Source organism: Equus quagga, chromosome 10, assembly GCF_021613505.1.
Source record: "Equus quagga isolate Etosha38 chromosome 10, UCLA_HA_Equagga_1.0, whole genome shotgun sequence".
NCBI lineage: Eukaryota > Metazoa > Chordata > Mammalia > Perissodactyla > Equidae > Equus > Equus quagga.
Window position 1 is genome coordinate 81,653,661 of NC_060276.1, and position 12,097 is coordinate 81,665,757.

The 12,097-nt window shown below is 43.4% G+C and overlaps 1 protein-coding gene across 2 annotated transcripts; it reads right to left on the minus strand.

Annotated features, from left to right (window-relative positions):
- Positions 1-506: 506 nt before the first annotated feature.
- Positions 507-6,950, minus strand: NUDT11 (nudix hydrolase 11). Of its 2 annotated transcripts, XM_046673557.1 has the most exons (2): positions 6,098-6,950; positions 507-2,160 (listed from the first exon to the last, which is right to left on the minus strand). In XM_046673557.1, coding segments are annotated over exons 1-2 (495 nt in total). In that variant the 5' UTR covers positions 6,592-6,950; the 3' UTR covers positions 507-2,159. The 2 variants fall into 2 exon arrangements, with proteins under 2 accessions (XP_046529513.1, XP_046529512.1); XM_046673556.1 differs by lacking the exon at positions 507-2,160 and having other exon boundaries at positions 5,094-6,950.
- Positions 6,951-12,097: the final 5,147 nt, after the last annotated feature.

A 12,097-nucleotide genomic window follows, 5' to 3' on the forward strand; every position in this document is an offset into this window, starting at 1 on the left:
CCGCCGGTTCGGATCCCGGGTGTGGACATGGCACTGCCTGGCACGGCATGCTGTGGTAGGCGTCCCACATATAAAGCAGAGGAAGATGGGCATGGATGTTAGCTCAGGGCCAGTCTTCCTCAGCGAAAAGAGGAGGATTGGCAGCAGTTAGCTCAGGGCTAATCTTCCTCAAAGAAAAATAAAATAAAAAAATAAAAAATAAAGTTTTCTGGTCATGTTTGGCATATTGATTGGGCTCAAAGTCTTTTTGCATGTGGAACTGGGGGATGTCTAAGGAAAGAATTTACACTAAGGGAAGAGCAAGTCTGCCAACATGTTTAGCTCAGGAACAAAACCTAGGTCTTTAGAGGTGAGGAGTGAATTTGTCTGACTAGGCTGTAGACTTATCTTCTGATCAGCCTTCCTGACTTAAGTCTTAGAGATGGGGGTGGGGGACAAGTAAACTCAAGAATTTTTGTTTCAATTTTTATTATGTAAAATTTCAAACATATACAAAAGTATAGAGAATAGTATAATGAACTCTCAGATATCCATCACACAGCTTCAACAATTATCAATTTTTCATCTTTGTTTCATCTATACACTCACCTACCCCACCCTCAGATTATTTTGAAGCAAATACCAGTAGCATATCATTTCATCCATAAAATTTACAGTACGTTTCTCTAAAAGATAAGGATTTTTAAGAAAACATAACTACAGTACCATATCACACCTAAAAAAAGATCAATAAATTGGGGAGACGTGTTTTTATTTCAAATTCTGTAAGGATTGGGAGAAGAATCAATACATTTCACTGATACCATGAGGAAGGGTGTTAACACTAAAATGGAGCCCAAGTTTTTTCCAATGCACTTGCTTTATAAAACAAAAGAAATAAAGCTACCATATTAAAGCCACTTTGGGACCTTTGTAGGGAGCTGGGGAAGAGTGCTGACATCACAAACCCCATGGAAAAACTCCATAAAGTTTTCTCTAAACATCTTTGTCATTTTTTAAAAGTAGCTCTCCTGGAGGCAGCTGACCTAAGTCCTCTCTTTATAAATCCTTCATTTTCTGTCACCGCCTCCCCCTCTCGATTTTCTGTTTTGAATGCCTTTTTCAAGTGACAATAATTTAGCTGTCTCTCAGTCTTCTGCATGCTTACATGCACCAGGTGGGATGAGGAGCTAGCTGAGTGTATTGGAAAAGAAGATGAAAACTGGCCAACGAATCAGTAAGAGCTGCAAAAGGGAACCTAGGCAAAGTAAGTAGCATAATTAACTTTGGAAACTGTCTATACTGCAGTCTTTGCTGGCTCTGGCATCAACTAATAAGAGCATACTGAATCTGTAAAATAAGAAACACAATCTTTTCTTCAAAGAGATATTAAGATTACATGTAAGAAGTGGTTATGGCATTGCAAAAACATCAAAATTTATTTTTATAAAAACTCACAATATTATCTTGTGTTCATTGTATTTATTTTTATAGTTTTATATCAAGTGATATTTTTAATAGAATTTTAAGCAAATTAGCAATAGTACAAAAACACTGAAGTTGTGGCACAAAGGACTGGTTCTACAAAATGGTGACCTAAGTGATGGGGTAATCTTAAAACTGTGCTAACCACTGTGTGATTATGACATAAAATTATGAGTAATAATTCTAGTCCTTGAACATCTTACGACTGCCTTGAAAAGTTTCTGCAACACCTGATAAAGAAAAGCCACACCAAAGGGTGCCTAGACAGCACAGATACTCTACTAGCACCAGACTGGAAGGGGAATGTTTGCCATGTAGTGATTACAAATACAAATTTAATCAAAGAAGCTTCAGTGATGCCAACCATATTTCAAGTAGTGTCTCAGATGCAGAATATGCAAAGAATAAGGAAATGTGGTCCTTGCTCTCAGGGACATCATAGTCTAATGGAGAAGGCAGAGACATCAAAAAGCATAACAAAAGGCAATAGGTGCTGAATTAAGAGTCTGTTCACGTACAATAGTACAACCACCAGGGCAAGAGGAGTCAGTGGAGTAGACAGGGAAGGAGGATGCAGGAGGAAAACCAGATGAGCTGTCTCCTTGGAAACACGAAAGCGCCCAGCTGTACTTGACAATTCTATTGGTTCACAAAATTTATTCTTTCAAAGCAATCCTGAACATCTTTGCTGTTCATCTGGAAAAATAAACCAACATACAATTAGCAGACTTATACTAATTTAACACTTCCTCAAATCGACAAATTTACAAAGGGCCTATTATCTGCATTACTCACTTCGCATTTGGAAAGCCTTCAAAGAATTATCTAATGCAGATGCAATTCTTACATGCAGAACCAGGTGGGATGAGGAACTAGTTGAATGTATTGGAAAAGGGGATGAAAACTGTGGCCAACTGGATCAGCAGCTGAGGGAGTTACAGGTCAATATATATTATGAAACAAAAAAGTCAGGAAAGCACTAATACTAGAAGTTTTGCAAAAGAGAGGGGGGGGTCATCAGAGACATAAAAAATGCTGAAGTCCACGTTCTGCACTCTAGGCTTATGGAAATAATTCAGGCTGGTTCCCATCCATCAAAGAGTTTGTGGTCTGGTGGCCACACAGCCATGCAAATAGGTAAGTATAAGAATTTGTGAGAACATGACACACAGAAGAGGGTATCTTAACCCCGGTGGTCAGGAAAGGTTTCTCATAGGAGAAGTTTATGAAGTATCTATTTTTATTATCTCCAATTTTATATTAACAAGAAAATTAAGCATCAGATAGTTAGCTAACTTGGCTGAAGTTACAGAGTAAGAAATGAAACAAGTTTTTAACCCTAGGTCTGTCTGACTTCAAAGCCTCAATGTACTTTCTATCACATTAAACTCTCTCATAAAAACGTCATGCTTTACTTCAGTCACCATAGTTACTTTTCCACTTCTCAGAGTGCTGTTTGCTCATAAATATTTAAAATCTTCTAAATACAGTATAACAGTTTATCAGGAGACAGCAACCAGGAAAACACTGATAAAGCTCTGCTAGTGTCTGGTGGCTCCCCTACATGGGACACCTGAAAGAAAAAGCTCTGCCCAACTAAATATACATTATTTGTGTGTGTGTAGGTACACAGATACAACTTCTTGAAAGAATTCTATACATTATGGACACAGCACTAATTATTTCCAGTGTATCTAGATATCTATATCAACCTCTGTTTTCTCTCTATACATTAACAAGAATAAAATATTTGACCAGCTGAAAATGTAAGCCGCTTATAAACATGCGGAAAATAAATTTCTGATTCATGTCTACAAACCTCAATTATCTGTGAAGAATACTCTTTGTCCTTTTTTATTGAGGGGAGGGCTAAAAAAAACAAATAATGAATAAGTGACTTTTTAACACTCTATAAAGGAAAAAACATCCCAACTGTATATCAATCATTGGAGAGCTGAAGTGGTAGAAGTTTTCTACCTACTACCTCTGGTCACCTGTTTTAGCCTGAAACTCTTGGTCTTGATGAGAAAAAATGAATCTCCTTGGAGCTTTTAACTATTCTGACCAGGCTATGTTCCAGTGAATATTTCACAAAAACCACTTAAATGAACCTGACAGTCAATCCTGAAAAATAGCATGACTTATTCTAAATGTTTCTGGCAAAAAAAGAAAAAACAACCCACAACATATTTATAGGCTAATAATTCTTAATAATGGGTCAATATGAATACTGTACAGTTTTGCCTTTGTCAGATACTTGATTCAAGAACTAAATAAGATGATGCAGTATTACCTCTAAGAATAGCAGGTACAAGTTAAGCCTCCAAAGTATTTGTGACAGCATTTCAAGTGGAAGGGGTTTTTATCTACAAAAATATCTATAAAATAAGAATCCAGTATATCTGTTATGTGAACGTAGAATTTAAGAATCTTCTTGAATAAGTTATTGGGGGAAAACATTTTGGTGTCAATTTGTTTGAAATTAAAAAACTATGTGCACAAATATATTCCATATGTATCGGTTTCCTAGAGAAAAACAGAAAAATACTCAATAACCATACTTGATCAAACTATATAATTCCGATAATGAAACTGTCATTTGTTTTAAAAACCCACTTATTCTTTTAGTTTACTTTGATAGCAATACTACAGAAAATATATTGTGAATTGAAACTTGTACTTTGCTTATCTGTACTTAAATGTGTAATAAGATGTTTTCGAAACAGTGGCACCAAATTTCTTTAGAAAGTGCAACAGAGCCCACTTTTTAGCAGCAATCATATGAAAATATTAGTAATTTTTAGAATTACAATGCAAAACAAATGGAGAAAAACATTTGAGTATTCTGAAGAGTAGTAAAACGTGCAAAGCACACAAGGAGCAGCACAAAAGAGTATATATTCTAAAATTCACCATATAAAGTTCAAAACCAACTATTCTATGGTCTTAAAAGATAGGAAGGTGGAGTACTAATTAGGCGGAGGAATGCAGTGGGCTTTTGAGTTACAGGCAAAGTTAATTTTTTGATCTGGATTCTGGCTACATGTATGTGTTCACTATGTAAAAATTCATTAAGCTGTACACTTAAGATTTGTGCATTGTTCTGTATGCATGTTGCAACAGTAAAATATTAATTTTTTTAACAAATGGTAACTCTATTAAAATTTTAGCAGTACTTGTGTTTAAAAACAGGTTACTTTGAGGAGTAGCAAAATGTTTTTAATAACCATTATTTTCTACTTTATACTCATTATTTACTAGTAGAATGTTTTAAAAATGCTTAAGTGTTATATATGGAATGACCTTTCCACCCCTAATACTCTCTTCACAAACTTGGTTTTCCCTCTACTTAACTACTGACATGGCTAGGGAAATAAAAATAGTTAGAGAAGAGAGACCTATGCATTTCAGACGGGACTCTTGGTCGCAAGCAAGTATCAAGGCAAATGTAAGATCTTTTAATTCGGTACCGCAAAGTTTGTCCTGTGAGAACAAACGTTTATCCTAAATGTTTAAGAGAAACTGTCCTAACACTGAGAAGTCTGTAACAGCTGAATATCAAGAAAGCTAACTCGCTTAATTGGGATGTAATTACCATATAAGATTCCATTCTTCTGGCTACTGGCATTCAGACAAGTTTAACTGGAATATCCCAAATTCAAACGTGGGAAATAACTTTCTTCCAAAAACTAACTTACATTTAGAGAACTATGCTTCTTCTAGGGTATTAAGAAAAAGGCAATGGAGTTGGAGGCTGAGCATGCTACATCATACTCCACGAACACAGTTTTCATGCTAATATGTACACCTCGGGATGTGCTTGGCCAACAATACCTTCCTAAGAAGTAATACTTTGTTAACCTTCGTTGGTGCTTGTAGGGGGAAAATGGGGATACGGCCATTTCAAGTAAGCAGTGAAAAATTACCAGGTGAGAAATTTTTTTTTCCTGAAAGTCAAATTATCTACATAAGAATAAAGAAATTTCCGAAAAGGGCAAACTAGATTACATTTCTAGAGATCAAATGATGGTCCAGTGCGGAAAGAGCACAAGATGTAAAATTTCTTAAATGTTTTTTAAATTCAAAACTGATCGCTTAAACCAATTCCCATCACAGAAGGGCTTACTGACAAGGGCGAATGCTATGAACGAGAAAACAAGAAAAAAAATTAATGAAAGATGCCACACAACCAAGCGATCAGATCCCTACGAAACAAACCACAAGAATGGTACCAAAAAAGCACACGTGCGCGCACGCGCACACACACACAAAGTATGTGTGAAACGTAAAAGAACCACAGCGCGTACACACGTGTACACACACACACGCACAGCTCCCCCCCAGGGGCTGGGTGAGCAGTTAAGGCACCTTTAAAAAAAAACCCACGTGGCTTTGGCTTTCCGAAATATGTTACAGCGCTACCAGAAGCGATTTTCAAAGCATCTGAAAAACGTGCAAATTGAAAACAGTGCCTGGCAACTGAGGCGGTCTGCAAGCGTGATTCAGAGGTCTGCCAAGGAAACAAAAGAAGCCTCCCTCCGCCCCGAAGACCGCACAAGGCACAGGGGTGCTCCGGCCACTATTTATTCTAAGGGAGGCGGAAAGCAGAAGTCTGTGCAGGAGCCGTACATACTAGGGATCGCTCTCTGGCGGGGACGGGGCCACGGAGTTTCCATTGGTTGGGGAACCGCCCAGCTTTAGTTTTTCCAGATATTCGGCATGCACGGGCTTGTGGCACTGGAGAACCTTGATCGCATCTTCGATTTTGAACCACTCTCGCTTCCTCCCAATGCTAACCGAATCTTCCCAATCCTCCAGAATCTCAGTGACAGTCAGTACATACACGTACGTTCGGTGCTTGCGATCTTGGTTCTGTTCGAAAATGCCCAGGAGCCGGCCTAACTTCCCCTTGACTCCCGCCTCTTCGTACACCTCTCGGACTGCCGCGCCGCCCGGCTCCTCCTCGGGCTCCATGCCCCCGCCCGGCACGATCCAGCGGTCCGGGTACCGACTGCTGCTCACTAACAGCACCTCGTCCTCGCGCTCGCTCCGGAAGCACAGGCACGCCGCCCGCTTCTTGAACCCCTCCGGGTCGTAGGTCCGCGTCTGGTTCGGCTTGCACTTCATCCTCGAGGCCGCCTGCTCCCGCCGCTCGCTGCTGCTCTGGCCGCCGCCGCCCGAGGTGCCGGGAGAGGAAGGGCCGAGGGCGAGGGGCGGGGAGAGAGAGGCGCCTCAGCCGGGGAGCCCCAGGAGCCTAGGGGAAGATGAGGCGGGGGCGGGGGCGGGCGAGGTACGTCAGTCAGTCCGTCCCTCGCGCGGCGGAGGGTCCCGAGCGCAGACGCCCGAAGGGAGGAGGTGGCGCTGCCGCCGCCGCCGCCGCCGCCGGGGAGCCCGCCACTCTGCACACAGCCCACCCGCGGCCCCCTCAGCAGGTAGGGCGCGCGCCTCCCTCCCTGCTCAGCCGCCCGGGCAGGGGTTGAGCGAGGTGAGGCGCATTCGCGTGCGCGTTCGCGTCTCCATTCGCGTGCGCGTTCACGTTGGCGGGCGAGGGGCGGGGGCGGGGGCGGGGGCGGGGGTCTCGCGGCTCCCGCAGCGCGCAGCGCCTGGGGCCCACTGCGCAGGCGCCCCGCGCGCCTCAGGCTGGGAATCTCCTTCCCCCAGGGTTCAATTCACCGCATTGTGCCTTGGGCCCAGGTTCTTTCCACGTGTGCCTTAGAGCTGAACGTGGCTGTGGCGTGGCCGGACGTTTCTCCTCACCCCACCAGGTTGCAGGAAACACACACACACGCGCAGTCCTTTTACACGCAGTAAGATCAAGGGCATCGTCATCACCATCGCCCACGATGAATAGGACCGGCTTATTTAGAGCAAGGCCCCAGTTTTGTCAAAAGGATCCTCGGTATTCTTGGCAAAACAGGACCTAATCTCTGCTGAGTCATGTCATACACTTTTCTTTCCTCAACAGGTTCTTCACCTTGCCAGGCATCTTGGCACAGCCCGTTGCTTAACACTTGTCTTGAGCCCCTCTTGACATCTTACCTAACTTCTGTTCCTCAGTTTCCTCATCAGTAAACTCCTTGCCTTACTTGGTTCAGCCCTTTGCACTTTGAGCCATATTCGCCCAACAACTGGAGAACCCCCCCCCGAGTAGTGTTTGATTAAATCCCGAGAACCTCGATCCTCCGCACACTCCGCCCTTCTCTCTTTCTCGTTGATAAGTACCGGTTGGGGTTTTGGAAGACACGCCTGTGGAAATCTCTTCATGTTTTACATTTTGGTTTTTGGAAGGCCCCTGGCGTGGGACGGGGACTCCAGCAAGGCCACTTGGTGCTCTCTCACCTCTCTGGTCATCCTGTCCTCTTGGCCAAGAAGTGGCCCCCCACAGCCAAAAATCTAACAACCTCAAGCCTTCCCTCTCCTTCTATATTTTTCCTTGTATATTGTTTCCCTGCTCTAACAGTAGCCTTATGGAGAAGACCTCTGATGTCTCCTAACTTTTGCCCTATTGCAGCTTAGGCATCTTTGTCTCTGTCTTCCCCACAGACCCTCTGGCTGGCATCAGCCAAGCAGGATTATGAAAACTCACTTTTCTGGTGAAATAACCCCTCCATCGAGGGGAAATTGAATCTGAAAGGTAAGTGGAAAGGAGTCATGAAACTTACAGTCCAGTTTTTAAATAACAAGGTAGTTCAGCTTCCCAAGGGTCTGCTCCCCTCCATTTATACCCAAAATAGCTCGTAAAAATGATCCTGTTCCCGGTGGCAACACAGCTGCAATATCTAGAGCATAACATGACATACAGGTACGGGTGGTATACGAAGAAAATGGCAAGACGGAGGCGTAATGAGAAGGACTGCAACCAGTAGAGACACTACCGCAACTGATCGTCTGTTAACGATATATGGACGATCAAGGAACATTTGAAGGAGGACGACAGCTCATGATTCAAAACGAACTAGGAAAATAGATGTCAGCCAGCTGTATTCGTCGGTGGGTCCGTCCGCACACATACACAGATAGTGTTTGACAACTAGGAAAAAATCCATTACAGTCAGGATCTAGACAAATATACCTATTATCACCAATATTCTTAAATATCGTTTTAGACATTCTTTCCAGTATAATGAGATTGTAAAGAGAAAAGATCTGTCATTTTGGTAAAGAAGACGAAATTGTCATTATTGGCAGATGATATGAATATGTTCTTGGGAAACACCTAAGAAACGATATAAAAATGAATTCCTTTAAGTGGCAGAATGAAATGTTGATATTTGAAATACCAAGAGCTTCCATGTATGCCAGCAGTAATCGTGTAAAAAATAGGATGGGGAAATGATGACATTCACAGTAGCACTATCAGCCACCACAAAATAAATAAAGTAGCAAGGGATCCTAAAAACATATGGTTAGGACAGTGTAGTAGAAAATGATAAAACTTGTACTCAGCTTTGAAAGATGATTCGAATAAACCAAGAGGAACTCTCGCAAAGCTGGGGATTTGGCTGGTGTCTGGGGGGAAGGGTTGCCCAACTAGGCCCCCGCCACGTCACAAGTCTGCTTTACGGTTACCAGGTACTATCTCCTTGTCTCGGTAGAGCTGCCGTTTTCTGGTCTATGCCATCACTTCTACATCACATTATGCCTCTGCAATATGCGTCTGCTTGGGGCGCATTTGTTGGAAGGGAGAGCAATAGCAGCACTATAATCAGGAAAGATGTACAGGCTGGATTCCCACTGGCAAAGTCATAGCGTGTTTCGGGATAAGACATCCACAACTTACAAGTTTAGTACAATGCCGAGAAAAATTTCAAATTAGTTTTTTTTCCCCCAGAATTTCATAAAATAATTTTATTATTCACCTGTTAGACCCATAGAGCAAGATAGTTATGACTTCTTCTAAAGAAGAGTCAAAATCATTTTTGAGAGACTGGCATTCCACTGTCTGGTTTATCCATAGGTAAATATTTCTGTGGTGATGAACAAGGTTATTTCGTAAACCAGCGTAGTGGTAGAGTCTTACAGTAACAACTGCCATTTGTGCAGGCCTGTATCTCCTCCCCCATTGTCCTTGGCCTTGGCGATGGAACTTGCTTTGTCCCATGGGACTAGTAGCAAGTGTGAAGCAAGCAGAGAATTAAAAAGTACTTGCACACTGGGGTTTGCACTCTCTCGCCGCTCTTGAAACAAGGTGACGACAATGTGCTGAGGCCCTGGCTAGGTGGATGATGAGAGACCCTGGCCCATGCATCCCTTTCATCCCAGCTGACAGTGAACCCATTGCCAGAAAGGTGGGTAAGACCATCCTAGACCACCCAGCTCCCAGCAGAGCCACCTAGCTGACAAGGCTCTGACCACAGTTGCACAAGCAAGCCTTCTTATGCATAAGGACCACTCAGCTGAGCCTGGCTGAAACTGCTGACCTGCAGAATTGTGAGCAACAGAATTGGTTGTTGTTTAAAGTCACTCAATTTGAGGGTTGTCTGTTATGCATCAAAAGCTAGCTGACACAACCGTTAACTGCCATGCACCAAAATCCAACCAAAAATAAGGGAGAGAAGAAACATTTTCCGTAGTAGAAATTGAACCTCTGCTTGAAGAGGTTGACAGTGACCTTTCCCTTGATCGGAAGGAAAGGGATGAGGTCAAGGCATGGAACACTTGTGGAGCACAGTCTCTGTGCCAGGCCCTGTGTTGAGCCCTGTAGCCTATGTTCTCGACAGCCCATTATATCTTGAGCGGGCGGTTATTATTCCCATCTCCATGGGCGTGGCACCTAGAGCTGCCACTTTGGGGACTAACTTTTAAGGGGAGTACGATTCTAAGAGAGAGGAGCTCTCCAGAACAGCTGTTACCTCGGATAGAGAATGTTACAGACCTTCTCAGAGCCTGATAGAATTCACAGCTGAACCCAGCTTTCAGGAGAGTGACCACAACATATCTGAGAAGATTTCAAGTTACGTTAAAGGGAAACAGAGTCAGGGGAAGTGATCTTAGTAGTAGTCAACGAGACCAAAAAAAGGTGTTTTATAAACCAAATGCCCTGGAATATAAATCTGGCTCCCTCAGTAGCTATGCAGCCTTAAGTAAGTAAGTTTCTTTGACTTTAATATTTCTTATCTGTAAAATGGGGGTAATAAAATCACCTACCTCATTAACCTCGCCTCTCGCGAAAAAGGCTTTCCTGACCGTGTGTACTCACTCACCCCTTACACTGGGATTAAATTACCCTCCTTTCTTGTCGCAGGCTCCCTTGACTTTAATTCTGTCATTGCTCTAATCAAGGAGCTCTGTCATGATCTGTCTGCGTGTTTGTAAGGAATTTAAAGGCTGGGAGCCAGCCCGAAACATACCTGTTCCCCCTGAGTCAGCACAGTGCCTGGAACTTGGTATCCAGCAGGGATTCAAAATACGTCGACTGAATGCAAGACTGTGACCGAAGCTACATGGATCAAAAAGGACAGTTATTATTATACCTAATTGTTTATTAGAGGTTCAAAATGAAAGAGGAGCGAACATAGGCAGCTCCATACATGTCTTTGCACTTGGGGAGGTTGAGTGGGTTGTGTCTTTCGAACCACTCTCCATAGGTTCCCAAATTCCTTGTTTCTTCGTGTACCGTGGACACTGATTTTCTCGCAGCCACAGAATTGGCTTCACGGAGGGGCTGTGCTAAGTGAGTCAGGGAAAACTTCTCAAAAGCAAAGCGACTGGAACAAAAAATGCCTCCCCAGTTTTTCATTCGATTAATTGATAGATCACGGGATGAATACAGGACTTCTAATTGCGTGATTTTTGTGAGTAATGGCACGGGTGTGCACAGAGTTGAGGGTGTGAACACAAAGATTGATGGATGTCAAGTCCAGGTGAGTGCTTCCACTCTCTCAAAGAGGCAGCACTCCTTGATTTCTCCTGCTTCATTGGTCACGACCTCTAGCTCCCTGACTGCTGTGTACCTCCCTTTCACTGATCCTGTCCCCATACAGGCTTCTCATTCAGCACCGAAACCCGTCCTAGTGCTCCTCTGTTCGTGCGACAGAGTCAAATGCTAAATCCTCACACAGGTCTAGGAGGCCCTGGGAGGTCAGGGTCCTGTTTGCTCTTTGACTTACCCTTAGGCTCTCCCCTCAGTCACTCCTCTCTGGCTCTGCTGGACTCTGGGCGCTTTCTGCATTATGTCAGCCAGGCTCCCTCCTCAGGGCCTTTGCTGTAGCTATTCCCTCCACCTGGGATGCTCCCTACCCCGGCTGACTTCCTCACTTCCATCAAGGCTTGGCTCAGTTCTGGGCTTCTCAATGAGGTCTACCCAGGCCACCGTATTTTCTATTGCTGAGTGCACTCATCTTTTCCACCACCCCATATTCCTGATCCCCCCTTACCTCAGCCTAAATTGTCTCTTTGTTAGAGCACTTATCACCTAACAGATTATGTTATTTACTGTGTCGTTGTGTTTATTGCTTATCTCTCTCCTCCCCCATAGCTCCTGCTTGGACATAAACTCCTTGATGTTAGGGATCTTTGTCTCTTGCTCAATGGTTTCTCACAAGCAGCCCTGAACTTTGCTGAGCACACATTATAGTCATCCAGACCATATCTGTTGATGTAATGAACGTGCCTGTCTCCTTTGCTACATTGA

What these genes read in the sequence shown, in the direction of transcription:
- NUDT11 (XM_046673557.1), bottom strand. Translation starts at nt 6,591, where the DNA reads ATGAAGTGCAAGCCGAACCAGACGCGGACCTACGACCCGGAGGGGTTC.